Source organism: Orbicella franksi, chromosome 2 (genome assembly GCF_964199315.1).
Source record: "Orbicella franksi chromosome 2, jaOrbFran1.1, whole genome shotgun sequence".
Lineage (NCBI taxonomy): Eukaryota > Metazoa > Cnidaria > Anthozoa > Scleractinia > Merulinidae > Orbicella > Orbicella franksi.
The window spans coordinates 13614512-13636169 of record NC_138146.1 but is presented as its reverse complement, the minus strand read 5'-3'; the positions used below and the strand labels follow the sequence as shown (position 1 = coordinate 13636169).

The window sequence follows — 21658 nt, the reverse complement described above, 5'->3', positions numbered from 1 at the left end:
AAATGTGCCATTGCCATGGCAACATGAATAAATATAAACAGGCCTTCAAAATCAGTTTTGTTTAGTTGTGGAAAATCTAGTCATTAGATTTTCTTTATAATTTGCATGCAACAAGCTTGTAATGATTCTCACAAGTTGACACCATTTTGCTAATAATTTAACAGAGAGATCTTTATTTATCCCTTGTTGACTGTTAACTGGAATATCTAGAATTAGCTTTGTTAAAGTTCAATTATTTTCAATACTCCAGTTAATTATTTCCTAAAGTATTTTCATGCCAAATTTAGTGAAATTCTAATGAGTGGTTCTCGAGAAATAGGTGTATTTCCGAGAGTGCAGTTTTTCATTCAATCACAATCTTTTGACTTACTATGCATGTGCTGCATTTAATTGGGTTCTTTCGGTAACAAAGTAAAAGCTGAGAATTGCTGGGTTCTTTGCATTGTTACCTTTTCTAACATACATTTGTAATTAAAGACTAAAGCCATCAATACACTGCGTTCAATTATAGAGAAAAATAGCTCAGATAGTGTGGGTGTTGAGTAAATAAAATCATCGCTCTATTGACGGCATGTTTGTTTTTTTGCAATCCTTGCGCACGCGCTGGATTGCATCAGCAAAGGCACGCGTAAAAATTGTGTTCGGCCACCTTAAGTCATTGTAGGTCAGTCAGTGGTTTATTTTTTAGGATTATGTTTGAATTTGATCAACTTGTGTAAACAATATTGTAGAATACCCTTTCCTCGGGGTCTTGTGCTGCTGCATTAGAAGAGGAATACGTTTCCACATATTTTTTGGCCTCATATAAAAGGGTGGTTTTTTTTAGCGGTTTTTCGTATCTGGCGAAGCAACCTCGTCCCCAGGGGGAAAAGCCCTAATTTCCTGAACCATTAGTTAAATTTATGAGGTAAACATTAGGATACATTAAATCTGAAGGCTGACTGACGCATCCTCAATAAACTTTTCTCATTGAATGTCTCCATTCAGATTATTCGCTCTTGATTTCTATGCGTGGTAGTAATCTCGAGCTCATAATCTAATAATTTGTTTAATAGATAACAGGTTATAAGTAAGAGAATTTGCGAGTGCTTAGTAAAGTGATACCTCAGTCATTTGTTTCATGAACGTTGTGTAGGTGGTTGCTTACAAGAGGTCAGACCACAGAGGGTTCAAATGTACCCTTGGTACCATTTGGCGTTTGGCATTTGGCATTTGGCAAGTTAAAATCAGATAAAAAGACCTAAATAATAAGGAGACCTAAATTAATCATTCTAAGTTATTTATCACAATCTGGTTACTATCCCACAATAAAGAAAAACACAAGGCAGATGGACACAGCAAATGGTTTTACAGCAAAAAACACAAGTCAATCCATCAAAGTTGAAAAAAAATATCACTAACATTCATCATTCATTTATTCATCAACATATACAATTTGCAACAGTCCAATTTCTACATTTTTATTTCCATAAAAACTACTGTAAAAAGAATTAGCTTCCACGACAAGCAACTACACCACATGCAGAAATAACTTTTTGAGTTATTTGCAAAGGACAGCAGGTTACTGTAATAGACTTCTAAATATTGAAACTAGATGCGCTAACAAAGGAAACCCTGATAAGCACCTAAATAATGTCTTAACTCTTCTTAAAATATCAACTGAAAATGGATATTTCTAGAAATCTCCCAACTAACCAATGTCTAGAAGAAATTTGAACAGCAAGGCTTATGGATAATTTGTATGCATGTCAAAACACTGATTTTAAAAGTACTACCTCACTCCTAAGTATTTCCCACACCAACTATAATTCATTATTTTGTTCAAAACTTAATATGCTTATTTTAAATTCCAGGGTAACCCATATCTTTTTCTTTCCAATTTTAAATACGTAATTAGGAAGTCAAACTTCTTTTAGGAAACATGTTGTAAAGGACAGTTCATCAAATCCATGACGACAGAATAATTTCTAGCTCTAACTCTACCTGTATTTTAATACTGACATCTCTCTTAATCATGCTCAATGATGAAGCTACTTGAACCGAAAGTAAACTGAGCAATCATGATGTAACTGAGGGCCTCTTCATATGAGCCCGGTCAACTGGGCTGGCTTGGTTTCCGAGATCTCACCTCGACACTCTTTCCTTCGTAAAAATTTCGATGTGTTCATATGAGAAGCCAGGCTGACCCAGTTACTGAGATCTCGGTTTTCGCGACCAAGATGTCGGTAAGAGTGATGAAAATTTTCCCATATGAACACTCCAGCCCGGGACACTGGGACGAAACTTTTTAGACAAAATAGCTTCGCTTTTGCAACATAGCAGCCTAAATGGCATAATTTTTATCTTTTATGTATTTCCACTTTAGGAGTATGCGAATTTGCTTTATTAGTAAAGTTACAAGAGTCCACAAAGCTATGATAGCTGTGAACTATACACTCAAGTTTATGTTCCACCATTTTGGTTGTGTTTCTTGGATTTCATCTTGTTTGACCGGGCTGAAATTTCCCAGGCATATAAACAGACAACAAATTTATCCCAGTAACCGGGCTGGAGCTCATATGAAGAGGCCCTGAGAGGTAGGCCTGTGGCTGTCCAAACATCGTTTGTTATTGGCTCATGAAACAATGCATAAATGATCTAAACAATGCCCCTATCTCTTGAAACAACAGAAGCAACAGGTTCCCGGACACAATGAAAATTCAGGTCTGGAAGAGGTGCTGGACTACTCAACTGAGAGCCAATGATGGCAACCATTTTTTCAACAATCCAAGCAATATATCTACACTGCACAACTACATTTGAAACCAAGTTGACAGTTAACACATAAAAGCTTGTGTCACTTGAATGTGTGTTTTACTTTCATCTCTATGCTGTCTGCAATCTAAAGAATCCATCAAAATGGCTGCAGAAAAACTCAAACTGATCAATGGCCACACTGAAATCATTTCAAACACAAAAAGATCAAAACTAGTGAATCAAATATTGGCACAGTTTTGACAAGAGTTTTACATGTACAAATTATTTGATTTTAAATTTCTAAATGTTATTGACCTAGCCTGCTTGCAGGCTGTTATTGAACTTCTGTCCTGATGCTTAAACATTCTTGCTCTGTTTTGCCACTTTTTTCCACTCAATAAATCATAAAATTTACATTTTGTTTGGCCAATGTTTTCCCAGTGACCAAGTTTCAGTAGTTTTGCACACACATTCTGGGTTATTACAAAATGCACCTTGAATGAAAAACTTCGGTCCACATAATAAAATATCTATTTAGTTATTTAATCAATAAATGCAAGGTCTAAATTTTCTTGGATTGCTATTGCACCTAATGACCTGGAACATTATAGCTTTACACCACAGCAAGAAGGCCTTCCATGTCGTGAAGGCTCTGTTAACTCTAATGTCTCTCTTTCAGCCTCTCCTGAAGCAAACCAAATAACAAACTTACAGTTAGCATGTATTAAATGATTCAATTTGGCAAATGAAAACTAAAATGTTGTTAAAGCTAAATGGTGTTAGTACCAGTACCCACTATTAAGCCAAGTCAAGCTGATATTTGACTGACATCTGACCAGTTGTGGGTACAAATCCCACCGAGGTCAAAGAATTTTTCTTTCTTTTGTGTGGTCCAACCCCAGATCCTTTCTAGCGCTAACGCCATAGGAAAGGAGGAACATGTTTGGTCTGGTTAGTCCAGGATGAAGTAGTTGATTGAGGAATTTGTCTTGGTCTTCTAAATGATACCTTGCTGCAAACAAAATTCTTTGTCTGATTTCTATGCTCTATTTCAGATTTATTTGCTCGAAAACCCTAGAGATTCCCCACAGCATCTATGTGTATATCAAACACAAAAGACCATGTTCGACCACATTTCCAAACACCGAGAAGAGAGTTGAAAATTCGACGTGCAGCAGAGTAGTTTTTATGAACTTTGAGGTGTTTGGAAATGTGGTCAAACACTGTCTTGAGTGTTTGATATATCTTCTCAACCAAAACGAAAACTAAGGAGAAAACGGAGAAATAAAATTGTAAAAATCTATGCTAATTAAGATCAGATATCCAAACACTGTCAAGGTCATGATTTCCTTTGTTTAAACTTGATGAATTATTAATTAATTTGAGAAATACTTATAAAGGTTATAGATGGGATTGCAAACCCAAAAGTTTCAGACTGGTACAAAATATGTATACAATTTGGTCATGTATTCCAATTAAAAGTACTTTTTATTCATGTTTTGTCTCAAAGACAATCTACACTTACCAACTGGTAGCTCTTCTTCTTTTGAGAAGTCCTGGGCCAGTTGAAAGAATAACTCCTCTACAAAGAACAGAGAGACATTCCATTATTTTTGTCAGTGATCTATGTTGTGCTGTGTCCTCAAAGAAAAAAAAAATGTACATATTAGCATCTCAAGCATTTATAACTATAATAGTTCAATACTTCTTGAGTAACAATACATGTATCTCTAACAACAAAACAAAATTTTAAAGTAAACAAGTAAGCAAGTTAAATTTTGTGTTTGTCGTTATTTTTGCTGTGGGCTAGTGAATCGTATTACAGTAGCTCGTATTACGGTATAGCTTCAGATTTCATTCTCTTTACACCTATACTATAACGATGCTCAACATACTTGTAACACATGTCACATCCTAGGCATTTATATTAGACTTCACTCACCAACATTGTGACCAGTTTTACTTGAGGTTTCAAATACCTTAGCATCTATTTCTGAGGGGAAATGGAATAACAATCATGAAATCTCTGTACAAAGCACTTTTGTTTCGATAGCAAGTCAGAGCAGTTTTTCAAACTTTGAATGACATTAAACCGAACCAAAGTAGTCACAAAGGAAAACCACAAAAGAGCTGTACAACAAAATAAACCTCCGAGTACTCAGTGCAAATCTACATGACTGGTACTAAGCACAGGAAAAATTACATGGCCGACTAGTTTTGCAACTGATTAGTTGAGTTGGGTGGTGCATGTTTAAAAATCTATTTTGAAGTGTGGTGAAAGTAAAACCAATGCCTTCTCAATAATTTTGATGTTCAACTGAAAAAACTCTCATCCTGAAATTTACAGCAATGATTCACAGATCTGATTAATAACAAAATTTGCCAAGCACAAACCTACTCACCATCTGCATAATCTGTTGTAGCATGATAATCAACTTGACGTAATTTTTTATCACTTTGAACCATGTCGTATTTGGTGCCACATAAGTATATTTTACAGCTCTGAGAAGAAATATTGTAACAAAGCCAACTGCTGTCATTTAGTGAATTTAATTTGATTCACCAAATACTACATCAAAACATGCAAAACCTTATGTTATTAGAAGTACTACATGTACCACAAAATCCTGTTTTTTTTTAATTAAACAACCTTTCGTCATTGCTAATTTTGGAGAGTTTCAACTATTATGACATTCCTGGACAAACATCTTAAACATTCACTATAATAATTTATTAGCTTAATCTGTCTTTCTTAATTAAAAGTAATGAAATAATTACAAATTTAAATGTTTCACACAAGACTTTAATCCGGCTAATAATTGTCTTTTTGCTATAAATATAATATTTATAGAGATAAAAAGAATAAAACTTGCAAATTATTACTAGTCTATAACAGAACAGAGTATTATATCAATTTTGTATCACCTCTTATTTTCTTCATCTCTTACGATAAAACAAGTGAGTTTAATTTGTAAGTCACTTCTTTCAGAACCTTATTTTTTCCAAAGGTTACTACTTTCAGCCATTGCTAGAAACCATGAAATCTGTAATTAATCAATTCCTTTAAAGGGTCATTAACTTTAGAGGGATCACAACTTTCAGAACAAAACAACCATAACAAAGTTAACAACATTAAAACTAAATATCTTTTATTATCAGTGATTTTATAATAGAAATACTAACTTCTTCATAAGTCTTCAGCTCATTTACCCAATATTTCGCTCTCTCAAAACTGGACTTGTCTGTGAGATCTACAAAAAATGAGAGTAGTTAGGTTAAAATCTATCTCAAACTGTCAAACTTCTCAAGAAACTGAAGAAACATCTCTCATTTTCCACTGTGGAGCAAGTCCTTACCATAGCACAAAACTGCTGCTTTGGCTCCACGGTAGTAGATTCTACTCATGGCCTCATACCTCTCAGAACCAGCTGTATCCTGTAACAGTGGAAATTTTATAAAAATTAAGATTAAAATCACGTGACATGTCAAGGTTTCATGTAAAGTCAGATCTCTTTAATATACCATATTTACCTGTGTATAATGCGTACTTTTTTCCTCCAAGAGCAGGTTTCAAATTTGAGATGTGTATTACACATTGAATCCTTTGTTTGAACTCGTTAGCTTCATTGGCATATAAACAAAGACTGAATTCTGCTTGATATCATTGGTTTTTAATTGAAAAGTAACTATTGTCAGTAACAACTAACATAATCAAGGAATTGACTACTTTTAAAAGTGAACACCATGATCAACAAAACAATCACTTTCAATAGAGATCACAACATCGGCATGGCTAGGAAAATCACCAGAACAGAGCGTCAAAGTTACAGTGTCAGATAAATTACAGATCATCAATTTTGCAGAACAACATGGAAATTGCACTGCTGAACAAGAGTTTGGAGTTTCCAAGAGCAATGTTAGATTGTGGCCAAAGAGCAAAGAGAACTTTATGGAGAAGATACCTTGACTTATTAAGGGTACAAATCATGGCAAGAAAGCTGCATGGCCAGAACTTGAAACTGATATTCTTAGTTGGATCACGGAAAAAAGAAACAATGGTCTAACACTTCTACCATCACTTGTGCACTTAAAAGCCCTTGAAATGGCAAAAGGATGAAAAATACGGGATTCCAGCCAGGCAGTTTAAGGCACTGGGGCCAGCATTTTATGAAGCAGAATGGCCTCTCGCTTTGACAGAAGACAACCCTCACTCAGCGACTTCCAGAAGATTACGAGGAGAAGATCACCCAATTCCATCATTTTGTTATAAATCTTCGCAAAGAGCACAATTATGCACTACATGTTATTGCAAACATGGACGAAATGCCACTAACATTTGACATGCAGCCGAACCACACAATCAACAACACGGGAGAGAAAGCTGCTAAGATTCGAATGACCAGGAACGAGAAGAATTGCACAACTGTTGTGTTGGTGTTTGCTGGCGAAGGATTGAAGTTCAGACCAATGGTGATATTCAAGAGAAAAACTGTGCCCAAGGTTGCAAACAAGCATGGAGTCATGATGCAAATTATAGATGGTAGATGCCATAGTTTAATTTTACCCTTGATACAATTTGGTATATTCTTTTGTTCTGTTGTGTGGTAATGTATCATAATATTCTATATTATAGCAACGAATACCATATTGCACCAAGGATAATTATTTGAACCACAACATAGACACTGAAGGGGGAAGCTGCCTGTCCATATAATATAATTATGGTTTCCATTAGACAGCTGGGAGTCAGTGGTTTCTATTAAGGTCCGTCAAGTGATTATCTGTAAACATGAATAGAAAGGAGCTGTACGAAGAAGAAGGTGGTCACACCCATATCTTATCCCAATCCCTTGCTTGTCTAAAGCATCTTGGCTCGGACCACTCTCTGCTTAACTTTGAGAGACTGCTGGTAGTCTAAGTTTCAATGAATTCTGGTTTCTCTGGAACCAAATGAACTATCCGTAAAAATTATAGAAATGTCTGTATTATGGAGACGTCTAGGAATAAGAAGGTTTTTGATTGTAAAACATTTACCTGAAAATATTGAAATTTTTAAAACTAACCCATATCCCTAAAGTGACACATTTGTTGCCCACAGTGACTTTCTTGGCACCAAATGCTGCTCCTATTGTCTATTGGAAAACATATGAAATAATAAAAAACAGTAAAAAATTATAAAGTAAATATATCATATAATTATTATAAAGTAAAACCTAGAAGGTTGGGAAAACTTGAAAAATCTGCAGAAACACTCAACTGTGGCTTGTGTTCCTACAGCATTTCTTGTTCTCCCAAACTTCCATTTGTACTCTTCACATTCTTGGGCAGACACAGAATTTAAGGGAAGGGGGTTCGAGATATGGACTGCTGAAGGCAGTTCCCTGTAAGAGGGTGTGGGGGTATCCTTCCCCATAAACTTTTTTAAATTTGAGGTTCTCAGAAATGAGATTTCTGGCATTCTGAGGCCAAGTCAGCATGTTATAATGTCTAAATGTTTTTTCTAATTTAGGCATTTTGACCGAACCCCCCTTAGATCCATCCCAGATATTACCTACATGTGATGTTTCCTGAGAACTCCTTTTGAATTTCCCATAGGAGAACACCTTTGGGACCAGAAAAACTGGCCACACAGCAAAGGTGTGTAATTGATAGGAACTAAAATTCTTAAAATTCTTCTTTCAAATTTTTTACCCAGGCAAGTGCCTCAGTTTGCATGTTACCAGCTTCAGTGTACAGCCCTTAAAATATATGAGCAACCTGTGTCTGATCACTCGTGGTGTTCATTAATGGGGGTTCAACTGTAATAGAGTTTCTTTGGAGATGGCCATGGTCATGGTCACAAGGGTTAATGGGAAATTAAGTGGATACAAGAAGAACTGAAAAAAAAAAAACTTCCGTGTATACAGGGTAGAAATTGAGGCTAGACTGACACATTTTAATTAATACTATTTTTAAAACACGCAGCTATCAAATCTAGAAAACGAAAGCACACCCGCTAGTGAAGAAAAATAATTGTGTTGATATGGATTTAAGTGTTTAAGTAATTAACAGCACTAAGGGACTTAAAGTTCAACAACAGTTCAACGCGAAGTCTGTTAAGCTTAATAAAAGTGAATCGATTAAAAACGTTGGTCTTAATTCAGCTAAGAAACGCCACTGTTTCCTTGCCTTCAACCGGACAACGAAAAATGAAATTCGTTATTACATTATTCTGTTTACTTTACAGTTATGTTAATCTTACATTCTGGTAGGGAACACTGTCGTTGAACCTGTGATGTAAATATCTTTCCACTAAGCTTGTTTTACCACTGTATTCCTTCCCCAGAAGAACAACCTTCGCATCTACTTTGGACCCCATCCAGTATTAACAATTCGGCACATACATCGCAGTTGTCTCGGCTTGATAGACTCCTGGGATTGACTGTTCCAGGAAACGACAAGATGCAAGAGCTAGTGCACAAAATGTCGCCTCACGAGTTATTTCCGTCACATCATTGCTGGAATGCCCGGCCTCACTCCCTGGAAAACGATCGTGAAGGACTGGAAACTACAACGCCTGGTGAAGTTTGTGCCTGTCGTGCCTGTCTTTGTTCATCACGTATATTATGCGTGGACTTTATCAGTGTTCTGCGATCTTCTGGTGTACACACTACTTAACAGCGATATTGATTTGTCTTTCTGTTATTTTTAGTCCCTCGTTTCCAGCTAATGTGTCAGAAATGGCGATCGTTCCGTACGATTCCTCAGCAATCTTTCTAAGTGCATTCCACGCCAAAGAAAGAAGTTTCGAATTCGGTGGGAGAACCCTCACAATCTTTCAAAATTGGAACGATGTTGGTGTTGCAGCTGTCGTTTGGGATGCAGCAATCGTTCTTGGTCATTATCTTGAGAAGATTGTCGCTCAACTTCATGGGAAGAAAGTGATAGAACTTGGCGCCGGAACTGGGTTCGCCGGTATTGTGGCAAGTTTGCTCGGAGGAAATGTGACTATTACTGACCGAAAAATGGCCCTAAACGTTACGAGAATGAACGTGGAGGGAAATTTGGGCAAAAATCAAGATTCTGTAGAAATAAAGGAGCTTGAATGGGGACAAGACGTTTCATCTTTCTCGCCACCTTTTGATTTTGTACTAGGAGCAGACATTGTTTACATTGAGGAGACATTCAACGATTTACTGAAGACTCTGCAAGACCTTTGTGATGAAAATTCAGTTGTTTTAATGTCATGTAAGATACGTTATGATAGAGATAAACGGTTTTTTGAACTTCTTTCGAAGCACTTCTTGCATGAAACCGTTCTGTACGATCAAGAACTAGACATAGTTGTTTATCAAGCAAAAAAGATCAAATTTAAGCCTTAACACTTTGTACAATTATGGTGAAATTTGGTTTCTCAAATGGTTTTGCACCAAGCAAGTCACCAAACATATCGCAAAAGTTGGGCAAAAACCTCTTCTTCAAACGTGTTCGTTTCTTGTGATATTTATATTTTATTTGACTGCAAGTAGGCCATATTGCAGATTATTTTTAACAATCATGCTTTACACTCACTTGATTTATCCGGGTAGCTGCCTGCAAGCTGCTTTCTGTTGGTATTCAAAAGAATAAAGAAGAAGGAAATGCGATTTTGTCTTTCTTTCTTCAAATCATGATGGAGAGTAGTATCAGTCCCATTAACTGATCTTTTCAAGTCGATGTTAGGAAAATTTATTCTCATATACATTGTGTAACCTTGTCATTTTTGGTTGGTTGAGAGTTATTTCATGTATTTTAACTTTTTTCATGATCAGTTACACCAGTGATGATGTCATCAGGCCACGCCCATGGTCATGTGACTCATTATGGAAGCATGTAAAGGCTCCCAAGCATATTACTTTATTGGGATATTTTCACTTTATTTAATATTTTAACTTTAATCTTTACCACACTATACATAGATTTTGTTTCATTTCTAAAAGGCCACATTGTGAAAGAATTTCGAAATATTGAAAAATTGGTAATTTTCTGAAAAAGGGATGATTTCACAAAAGAAGCGTATAGCTACATTTCCAACGTTGGCTTAAATTGTAACTCGTCAAGAAAAGCTGGATTTAATGAAAAACTGCGTTTCCTTTAGCATTTAAAGAAACTGGAAGTGCTTGAGATATCTATCGGAAGTTACCCTATCAGCAAGTGTGCAGTTTACACTACCAGCGGCTCAATAAGATCAAATGAAGCCCATGAAAGCCACATAGAGATGGGTTTCCTTTTGTGCTTGTTTTTCTGTGTTTCTCTTAGTTTGTTTTTGCCTGTACTTTCTTCATTTGAATTTAGTGAAACCCAAAGGAAAAACCTCTAAATGTACCCGAATTTGCAAGTTGTTGAATTGTTTAAATTTTCCTCGCTCAGGCTGACACTAGCAAAATTTCACCTCCTTAGCAACGTGTGCAAGTACGCACATGAATTGATCAATGGGCCCTTAAAATGACAAAGTCTATGCCTTTCTAATTGGTTTCATGATTGGATATCTGACTTCTGGTGCAATTTTAAATATGAAGCCTGGCGACCATGGAGATTGATTTACTTGTGAACATAAATTTACTCGTATGTTACTTGTATGTTACTTAAGGCCGTGGTCTTGAGCGGCTATAACTTTCTATTAACAAATCGGAAAAAAGTAGATGAAATGCGTCCAGAAGATCATCTGCCTAAAAGAATAAGTTTTAACCCTGCTTCTGACCCAGCTTGGCAAGAGCGTCATTAATCATGTTGATTCTAGCCTGCATAGCATCAAAAAGGGGAGGGGAGGCAAAGCGTGGATGGAAGGAGGGGGGCTGCACTTCTTCCTCGTGTTTCTGCCCCCTACCCTTTCCCCCTTTCTGCCTGCAACACAGACTATATTGATTCTGAAAGTGTCAAAAGCATGTGCAGTTGACACAGTAGTATGGAGTCCCCTGGAATATATCCTTCTGTACTTATTTTCCCTTTCCCCTTTCATCAAAAAAGACCTGCCTGATCGCGGGTAAACCAGATTTGAAAAGCAATAATTTGCTGCCAGGCGAGGAATAATTTGCACTGTTAATTTTTCATACAACTATCTCTAAATTTTCCTGCCAATTGCGACTTGTGTTTTATAGACAAATTTATGGGAAAATGAAAACCTTCATCATGACTTTCTAATAAGGCTATTTCCCTCAAAATGTAATTTGTAAATTCTTTTATCTGTTAGCTTTTGACTCATAAATACTTCAGAACTTGAATTTTCTGTGAGTTGTTAGACATAAGATTCTCTATTTACCTCATAAATTTACTGTCATTTTTGTCATGTTTTAGCCCCCTAAGCAAGATGGCGTCAGAAACCATAAAAAGGTCTATTAGGCATTCTTTTTTGTCTGCTTCTGTCTTCTGCCACCAAGAGATAGAATGCCTGATCAAAGGCTACACTTTTGGTTGCTTCATGCAACATTTACAGACCTTTACCAGAGACAAGACACCACCAACTGTAACATAAAAACGTATTTTTATCAAAAATTAAAGTTGTACACTTGTGTTGTATACTCTAGTATTAAAGAGTGGCCATATTTAAGGGTTTGGTTCTGCAATAAGAAAATGTGGAAGGCAAGGTGTCATCATGGTTACTGTATTAGACTCCTGATGAAATAAAAAATATCACTGGCTGGTACATTGTTTAATTTTTGGAAAGATTGCAAAAAGCTGTAAAACCTAGCTTTATTTCTGTCTCCTTTCTTTTGCTAGCTTAACTGATCGATCACAATCTTGAAATATTAACTTTGATTTTCAGGGTACGATCTTGTTTTCTTTGTGTTTGTAATCTATTTTTTTTAACCAACAGTTATGGGAGACATTAATTTCCAGTACGGGTTCCTTGATGTTAACATTATTTTGCCTCAAGTTAGCAGATAGGAGGATGATATCTTTTCAAAATGGTTTCAACATTGTGAACATCTATCTAGACTTGACGGTCTTATTTCGGCCAACAAGCCAAGGTATAATCACTGATGTACACTGTTGTCTGACAGCCCCATTTATTTCGTCTGTCATCTGGTAACCAAACACACATCAAGCATACAAAATTTTGCCCGACAAGTTGGACAAGGAGATGTACTGGCCAGCCACCTCTCAGGCTGGTGCTGGTCCTGTCGACTTGCAAACCATTTGCCCATACAGTCTATACACCACATAGGACGGCAGTAGCAGGGGATGCATTCTCCCTCGCCAGACAGTGCACACAGCTTCTGTAATTTGATGTTGGCAGGTTGCTGCATGCAACCAATACAAGGTTCTGGATCCTTAGGTTAAAAGAAAGAAATGATGTAGTCATGTTCAGGCATAAACATTTCATAATTATGTTATAAGTTATATGTTACAAGTGATTATTGCTGCTCATTCCCTAAGCAGCAAAGGATAATTTGTCATTTAGTCAAGTTGATGAAGCCGGGATACATGAAGGCTTAAGGTTTCTCCATTAACTGTCTATCTCATGCTGTGTTAATATATGGTGTGCATATTTCTGTCAAGTAATGCAGCAATACAATTTGTTTTGCTCCATTTGTCAACTATAGCACTGAATTCAGATGAGATCTTAAGAGGCTGTCTCTGTAAGAACTGACCACTGATTTTACTTCGAAAATTTGATTTTTCTCATAAGCTGGGATTTCAAAGTCCTTACCTAGTCAATCACTAAAATGAGTTTTGTTTCATTAAAAATTCCAATTGAAGTTTTCTAGGATTGATTGAAGTTCGGTCCACTCGATACAAGTTTCATACCCGCCAAAACTGGAAAAATAGCACATATTGCCGGTGCTCTAAAAAAAATAATATTTGCTCAAAAGTCCCAATTCTTTTTTTACTATAGATATATCATAACAGTTTGTTTAGCCATGTTGCAATTATAATTCAATGTTGTTCCTTCAACCGTTAAAAGAAGATTTTCCACCTGTTAAGGTAATTCCTCTGAAATAAAAGTGACAATAGATTTTTGTTCAAACTTTGTCCACTGAATATTTGTCATATGATAACTTCAATTTTGAAATAAAAAAGGGGGGTGCCCATGCTCATTAAGGAGCAGTGAGGCATTGAAAATGCCCCATTTTGGCATTATTTAATGCTTATTATAAGAACGCATTCCCAGTAATTGTAACATCTTTGTGAACCCGGACTCATAAGAACACGCATTAAACTGCAGTAAATACAATGTGTCGGACACAAATAAACGTTTTAAGTTTGATTCAGACAGAAAGCTAACTCCTTGATTAAAAATTTGAACCAAATTTCTTGATGTGGTTGCCGACTGCAAAATAGAAAAGACCACAGTGTATCTGCTATTTTTCTTATTTATTCAATTTTCAGCAATAGAAATTAGATCAGTCTTTTCTCATGCAAAGCTTATGATTAGTTGATTACAATGACTGGAAAAAAAATTGGGGTGCCCGTGCTCATTGTTGAGCTAGAGCCATTTTTCAAGTGACAGAACTCAATATCAAGGCAAATCCGTCATGTTTTCAATGTGCGCATGCACGAGTGCGTGCTAATGACGCCATAAATTATGCGCAGTAAGGATGCACAATGCAAATGCGAGGAATGACCTTAAATCGAGTTTTGAACCAAACACGAAAATAGCTCTACTTTGCAGGCACGTTTTAAAAGGTATCTGGTCATTTCGCCCCATGGTCATTTCACCCCAACCAAAAGTCACTTCGCCCCATACAAGAGTTACTTCACTCCATACAAAAGTTACTTCGCTCCATGATATAATTAAAGTGTATATATGCTTACAAGATTGTCTCTACAATGTATTTGCCTAGCTGATCATAGTTAGTAGTACTAACTATGAGCTGATATTATAATTGTCCCATTTATAAAGACGATCTTGATGACATGTTTGTAATTGTTAGTCTCACTCGCCCTAATCTCTCCCTGTCCTCCACGTTATGCCGATGTTGTTGATGCGCTTGTTGGTAGTTCGCGCTAGTTTATCAATGACCAATTGAATTTCAGAAACTGTAACCCTGTAGAGAACTTAAAATGCGACCGAGATCTTGGCGTAGTTTAAGTGCAATTGAGTCTAAATGTCTTTGTTTGATTACGCACGTTGTTTAGAATTCACTTGTAGCACTTACATCGCAACAAGGTCAAACAAAGTCTGTTGATCGATCGATGGCCGATCGTATTTGAAAAACTTTGAAAACTATCCAACTACTTTTCCCCTGTAAAGTTTCACCTGGCTGTAAAACCTTTTCAGTTATATTTGACCTTGACGTAGTTAAAGAGCTATTGAATCTAAATATTTTTGTTTGATTACGCCTGTTGTTTAGCAGTAACTTGTGGCACTTACATAGCAACAAAGTCAAACAAAGTCCGCTGATCGATCGATGGCCGATTGTATTTGAAAAACTTCGAAAACCATCCATGGCTTAACGCGCGTTGTTCAACAAACTGCCCTCAAAACCTTTTTTTATTGAGTCTAAATGTATTTGATTTATTGTGTGTATAGTTGTACAGAACTTCTGTTATTGAAGACTGTATTGTTGTTTCCTTGCCACATGTACCCACATGCAAAGTGTGAACTTATGTTAATTCAAGGTGAGACTTTTTTTTTTGGCACAGCACGCCGACCTTTCAAAGACTTGTTTATATGAAAATTCGGAATACGATCTTAACGTCAACTAGTTGTGTTATCTTAAAAGATTCTCTATCACTCTTCAATTAGTGGCCAACAACTAGATCAATGGCACCACCTGGAGCCCGTCAGACTGGACCGTGTTCAAGAAAGCCGTGAGGACAAACAACGACATTGAGGGGTGGTACCATGGCCTCGACCGCCGAGCCTCCAGATGTGAACAGCTGCCCTTGTACCTCCTAATTCAGCTCCTGCACAAAGAGGCCAAACTTACTGCCCTGCAGATCCGACTTGTGTCTGACAGGAAACTCAAAAGAATCCAACGTCGCAAGTACCGCGACCTCCAGACCAAACTGTTTGACTTGTGGAACGAAAACTAGGCCGATGAACAGTCAGCCAAGGGGTTGCTGAAAGCCTGCTCTTACCTGAATGCACCGAGGGACTAGGCGGATAAACCAAACAAACAAAAAAACAAACGGCTCCTTTAGGAGCCACCAAATAAAATAAAAGCAATGATCAACAATGCAATACATAGAATACAGACAAAAAATAAAAACGTGACAATTCTTTTGATAAAAATATAAAATCATAGAAAAAGCTGAATAATTTATGCAAACTTATCTTTATTCAAACTCGTAATCTTTTCCAAAAGCTCCCACTTTTCTAAAATTATTGTTTAAAGTAAAAGAACAAGAACAAAGCAAAAGATTAGCAGTGCTTCATTGCTGTAAATTCCTGAAATTTGAAGCGTACGTCACTGCTGCGTTGTCATGGCATGTTTTCAACCAATTACGCGCGGTAAAAGTGAGACGTCATTTACTGAATGTCGTTTCTCTCGAGTAAGCAAAACTATGAGGTCGATAACGATAAGAATTAACAAAAACAGTTCAAGTTCCCATGCATTAACAGGGTTTTGAGGGATTACAACGGATAACAATTCGTGATGAGGAAAGTAATTGAACGAAATGATATCTAGTGTTACCAAGCGTATTTAAGCGAACGCGACTGGAAGCTGCAGTAGTTAATAATCTGAACTGACATAAGTCTTAAGTTCAAAATCAGTCTAACTCCAACATCAAAACGAAAAGCTCACAACAAATTTCACTAATTTCTTACATGGAGTGAAGTAACTTCTGTATGGGGCGAAGTGACTTTTGTATGGGGCGAAGTGACTTCGATTATTGGGCAAAATGACTTTTGGTTGGGGCGAAATGACCATGGGGCGAGATGACCATAAACCTAATTGCAACATGGCTAAACAAACTGCTATGATGTATCTATAGTTGAAAAAAAGAATTGGGACTTTTGAGCGAATATTATTTTTTTCAGAGCGCCAGCAATATGTGCTATTTTTCCAGTTTCGGCAGGCATGAAACTTGTGTCGAGCGGACTGAACTTTAATCAATCCTAGAAAACTTCAATTGGAATTTTTAATGAAATAAAACTCATTTTAGTGATTGACTAGGTAAGGGCTTTGAAATCCCAGCTTATGAGAAAAACCAAATTTTCGAAGTAAAATCAGTGGTCGGTTCTTACAGAGACAGCCTCTTAAAAGCAAGAGGCAGAACAACAGTGTCAGGGTGAAACTGGTTATCGAAGGCTTCTTCTGCTACTCTTCAGTGAATAAACTTAAACCCTTTTCACCATAGAGTAGAATAGTTATTAGCCAAACAGTGGTCAGAAACGTCATACAGCTGATGGCTAGCTGTCATTCAATATTTTGATATTACCATTAGATGTTCAAACAAATCTAGTAAATGTCCCATGGATGTAGACTACAACAAACCTCCTCTTCTTGCAACTGATACACTTCATTTTGAGAAACTTGTTCCTTAAAGGCCTCAATAAACTTGTCACTTAGTGACTGATGTATCACTACATTTCTGGCATTCCTAATTGGAGCTTGCAACTTCTCCCTCAAGTCACCATAATCTGTAGAATTGAGTCTGATTACAAATGGTTTGGTTCCTGGTGTTATACTGGACACTCTGATATTCAAGAACTGCACAGCAACATTGCTCTCATGGGAAATGTCGTGATCCTCGGCATGAATGATTGACAGATGGACATCAGGCTGATGAGCAATGTCAACTTTATAGGCCGAGCATTTAATTATCCAAGAGTCTGTGATGTAAATGCTGGTTCCACCAATGATTGAAGAGAATTTGGTAATGCGACGGACCTCTATATTTACACTTGATGCCACTGCTCTCCAAGGGGTGCCATGTTTATGTAACAGCTTTGCAAATGGATGGTTTGACCTGTAAAACATTTATCATGATGATGATGTTAATAAATAATTTGCTATAAGATTTCAACCTAAAATATGTTCTGGACTTATTTTCAATTTGAAGACATACTTTGTTCCCTAAAGCTGGCTCAAATCAAGGTAAGAGGTGCATACTCTTTACAAGTACTGACATCATCAGTGTCATAAAACAACGGAATAGTGTGATTTCAAATAAAAATGGGAAGTGACTTCATAACAAGAAATAAGTCTATCATAGCTTACCATTTATTCCAGGACCAGTATCGTGCACAAACAACACCACAAAGAGCAAAACTCAAGCAGACTAACAGAAATACATTTGCTGAGAACCCTGCTCGTGCTGGTTCAAATAAATGAAGATTTGGTGACACCAGACCCAAGCCAATATAGTAACCTAGGATTATCAAATAACCAAAATGGCAAAATGAAACAAAACAGTATCTATTGATAAATACCAGTTTTACTTATTTTGAGCTAGTTTTAGATCCAAGTGAACTGGCACACAATGCATGAAAAAGGCTATTGAGCTCTGGCTCACTGTAAGCAATGTGGGCCTATACATTCCTGTGTACCGAAAAATCCAACATTAAAGCCCCCCTGGTTTTGCTGGCCACTGGCTACTTCATACAACCCTGTGGAGGTCATGGTCATCATCGACATTGAAGGAAAAACTTGAAACATCAACAGGGGTTTCAATAATTTTTGGCACAAGAGGGCAGTTTAGAAAAACAGGTGGGTAGTTTCTTGGAAGGCCCAGAGGGTCTTCCCTGGGAAATTTTGAAATTCTAGACTCTCCCAGATGCATTTTCGTGGGTTTTAAGGCCTATTTTTATGTTGCTTTTGGTTCCTAGAGGTCAATCAATTAGAAAGACAAGGTTGATAACATGTGGTATTTTAATTCCTCCCATTCAAATCGATTCAGGAACAATACATTATATTTCACCATGAAAAGAAGCATAATATTAAAGTTTAAACACCAAATCGAAATGTGTCCCTTTCAATACAATCAACTAACCTTGCGAAGAATCATTCTTCGACCTCTTTTGTTTTGAGGCTGGAGCAAAATATGCTAATAACAATTGCCTTTTGGCAGCCATTATCATTCATGCTTTGTCCCAGTTTCCTCTCGATTTCAGCTGAAGTGCCTGGCACATTTTTTTTCACTTTGTATTGACGCGATTGTTCTTGCATGTTAGGTCACACTTTTCATTCGTGGTCCAAAAGGCTGGGTTAACACTAGAAAGTATGTTTCTTTTTCTTTACCTATAACACAAGACTTATTTTGCCAAATTTCTTGAAGAGAATCCTTAGCTGCGAGGAAATTATCTGGTCTTAGTTATTTGTGTACGGCTACCTGGGACCGCTACAAGCAGGTAGTCTGCTCATTACAAGCGGGTAGATCTACCCGTTACCCGGCTATTATTGAAACCCCTGCATCAACATGATATCATACTGGCCTTAGGATCAAAGTTTTAAAGTAGGTGACTTATTGTTGGGGTAGGTAGCTGATTTTGCCATTTCTCTCCAAAAAGCCAGACCAACAGCCCAGCAGAGTAAGCCAAGATCATGTGGCTATTGAACACTATGGACTCAAGAGTGTGGCAGAAATAGAACTTACTCTCAAACTCCATTCTTAAATTCGTCATACTGGTTTCTAAATTACAACACACAGCAAGGCACCCAGTGCGGAATTCAAGCATTGCATCTAAGCTTAATTACACAAAATTTTTTGTGGGGTTGGGAAATTTGCAAATTGAAAGGATATATTCAGAATAACTTTTTCTCCCAAGAAAAAAACAGAAGTTACCTACTGCCTGGAAAATTTTCTAAAGTAATAAGAAGTCATAACAGTATAAGCAGCCACAAGAACTACTTGTAAACATATTAAGATTTTTACTTTACCTAGTGGGAGAAGAGAATGGAGAAGAAGTGTGGATGTTGTCCTCTTCAAATGATAACCAACAAAATCCATATCTTCACTCCCTAAATAACTGGATAATATATTCTGCACGGTTAAGCCAGCACTGACAAATTCTCTCGGAGGGGCCACGAAACACAGCGAAACCAGTACATAGGCGAGAGTAAACACAATCACGATTTCCTCCATTTTGTATTTGCCACGTTAGATTAGAGAAAAAAACTGGTGACTAAATAAGTGGGCGCATGTCATTTAACGTAGTCCGCTGGATAGAGGGGGTTCGGTTTCAAAATGGCGGGAGGCGAGGAAGTTTTCGAACTTCGCTAGAAATTTCAAATCCGATGGAGGTTCTTCCAATCCTAGAGAGTAATAACTCGCCGAAACCAAACGTGTGGTACGTTCTATCGCCAGAGGGAGAAGCTCCATGCATAAGGGTCGGCCACACCTGTACGTTTGTGGGTGGTGAGCCGCGGCGTGTTCTGGTGATAGGTGGAGCAAATCCTGATGGATCGTTCGCTGATGTTTATTCCTTGGATCTAGGTTTGTTATTGAACTATAGACGGCTTCATGTCTTTTTTCTTAAAGTCTTTTTTCCCATATTTAATTAGTTTACATTTGTCCTGAAATAGTGAGGACACTAAGCTAGTCCAACAACAACTTGAGCTTTTGCTTGTGCTCATGTCACGGTGATATTGATAGAAAACAGAACCTAAATTAAGGCAACAGTCTCGCCTAGTGACAGAAAAAATTGTCACGCGAGCAAAGAGTTAGATTATTTCAAAAGGTTGATTTTAAAAAGTGTGATTTTAAAACTCTGAAAGTGTGTTGCCATGAATACCTGACTGACAGTTGTCAATATTAGAGCTGTACCTGTTTAAAAATGGACGTAAGAACACCTAGTTTAGCTTCTGCTACACTGGCCAGGCATTTTTATTCTTTCAAGCCACCCTGTTAAAACGGCCAGATTTTTGTGGCCAGATTTATATGAAGATCAAATGATCTGAAGATTTATACAAAGATGAAGGGGGTCAGCTTTATATGTTCAGATTAAGTTCTTCCCTACTTGCACTCTATTTGCATGTGATTTACTACTTTAATAGTGGTTAATATTTCTTATAAATTACGGCAGATAAGTTTGAGTGGAGTTGTCCAGACTGGACAGGTATTGCCAGTCGTTATGAGCACTCAGCTTTCATTCCTCAGTGCAATCCGAAGAAAGTTTACATATTTGGTGGAGCACAACAAGCTACAAACTTGAATGACGTTCAAGCTCTTGACCTAGGTAAATTACTTTAAGTTACCGTTTAACCATGCCTTGCACATAAAGCTGACATGACTATCATTAGGGCTATTTTACACTTGGATTGAAATCAGAATTTTAGTTCTACACCAATTAGGACACTTCTTGCTGTGATTTGTCAGGCTTGTATGTTGTAAAACTAGAATGCAACTGAGATAAGCTAATCAATAAACTAGTTTTGAAGACATAGGGTGGCTTACAAGAAATTAACTTCATGTTCTCAGCCAATGAGAATATATGAAGTCACTCAATATAATAAATAATAATCTTAATAAATAATAAATTATTCTTAAAATTTATTATCATGCAATTGAATAGCAAGAGAAAAAATTAGGATCTGTTGTAAGCTGCAAATTAAATACACCCTATGATGCACATGAAGTGCAGGATTGTCAATAAACTTAGCTTTTAATAATTCTTCCAATGTGTTGTAACCATGCATTTCCTTTTCTATTTGAACAACTTGCAGAAAAAGGCAAATGGGAAACAGTTGAGACTTGTGGAAGCCCGCCATCTCCAAGAACCTGCCACAACATGGTGTCCATAGGCAGCAAGTTTTTTGTGTTTGGTGGAGGATTAAGCGGCCCTGATCCTGTTCCAGACACAACGGTACACATCTTTAATGCTGGTGAGATATACAATTTGCATGCAAGCACCTAATGCTGTTACCATTTTTTTGACAAATGTTACATGTCTCTTTTACTAGTAAAATTATTACGATAATTTGCTTCTTATTACGGTGCCAGTTTAACTCCCTGTTACTATGATTGCTGTTGAAACCAACATTAAATGTCATTGTGAGTTTTAAATGATTTA

At 37.0% G+C, this 21658-nt stretch overlaps 4 protein-coding genes across 5 annotated transcripts in view; 2 read left to right on the top strand and 2 right to left on the bottom strand.

The window, feature by feature from the left end:
- Positions 1 to 1384: 1384 nt before the first annotated feature.
- LOC145478076 (ras-related protein Rab-24-like) lies at positions 1385 to 9246 on the bottom strand. The gene is made up of 8 exons (XM_081455983.1): positions 8978 to 9246; positions 7800 to 7868; positions 6093 to 6171; positions 5920 to 5987; positions 5139 to 5238; positions 4679 to 4729; positions 4262 to 4318; positions 1385 to 3421 (listed from the first exon to the last, which is right to left on the bottom strand). The coding sequence occupies exons 1-8, from the start codon at positions 9092 to 9094 to the stop codon at positions 3342 to 3344; spliced, it is 621 nt and encodes a 206-aa protein (XP_081312109.1). The 5' UTR covers positions 9095 to 9246; the 3' UTR covers positions 1385 to 3341.
- A 94-nt stretch (positions 9247 to 9340) lies between these two features.
- On the top strand, positions 9341 to 12264 carry LOC145478075 (protein N-lysine methyltransferase METTL21A-like). The gene has a single exon (XM_081455982.1). It carries the CDS (start codon positions 9342 to 9344, stop codon positions 10095 to 10097), a length of 756 nt encoding a protein of 251 aa, XP_081312108.1. The 5' UTR covers position 9341; the 3' UTR covers positions 10098 to 12264.
- A 10-nt stretch (positions 12265 to 12274) lies between these two features.
- LOC145478074 (E3 ubiquitin-protein ligase TM129-like) lies at positions 12275 to 19731 on the bottom strand. Its single transcript, XM_081455981.1, has 4 exons — positions 19527 to 19731; positions 17868 to 18018; positions 17142 to 17616; positions 12275 to 13025 (listed from the first exon to the last, which is right to left on the bottom strand). Exons 1-4 carry the CDS (start codon positions 19729 to 19731, stop codon positions 12774 to 12776), a joined length of 1083 nt encoding a protein of 360 aa, XP_081312107.1. The 3' UTR covers positions 12275 to 12773.
- Positions 19732 to 19764: 33 nt separating this feature from the next.
- Positions 19765 to 21658, top strand: part of LOC145478073 (rab9 effector protein with kelch motifs-like) — a 9194-nt gene continuing 7300 nt past the window's right edge. Inside the window, exons 1-3 of one of the 2 annotated variants that reach the window (XM_081455979.1) lie at positions 19765 to 20082; positions 20672 to 20824; positions 21312 to 21470. In XM_081455979.1, the coding sequence (XP_081312105.1) occupies positions 19788 to 20082; positions 20672 to 20824; positions 21312 to 21470 (607 nt within the window). In that variant the 5' untranslated portion in view covers positions 19765 to 19787. The remainder of the gene's footprint in view (positions 20083 to 20671; positions 20825 to 21311; positions 21471 to 21658) is intronic. The other variant, XM_081455980.1, reaches the window with a different exon arrangement.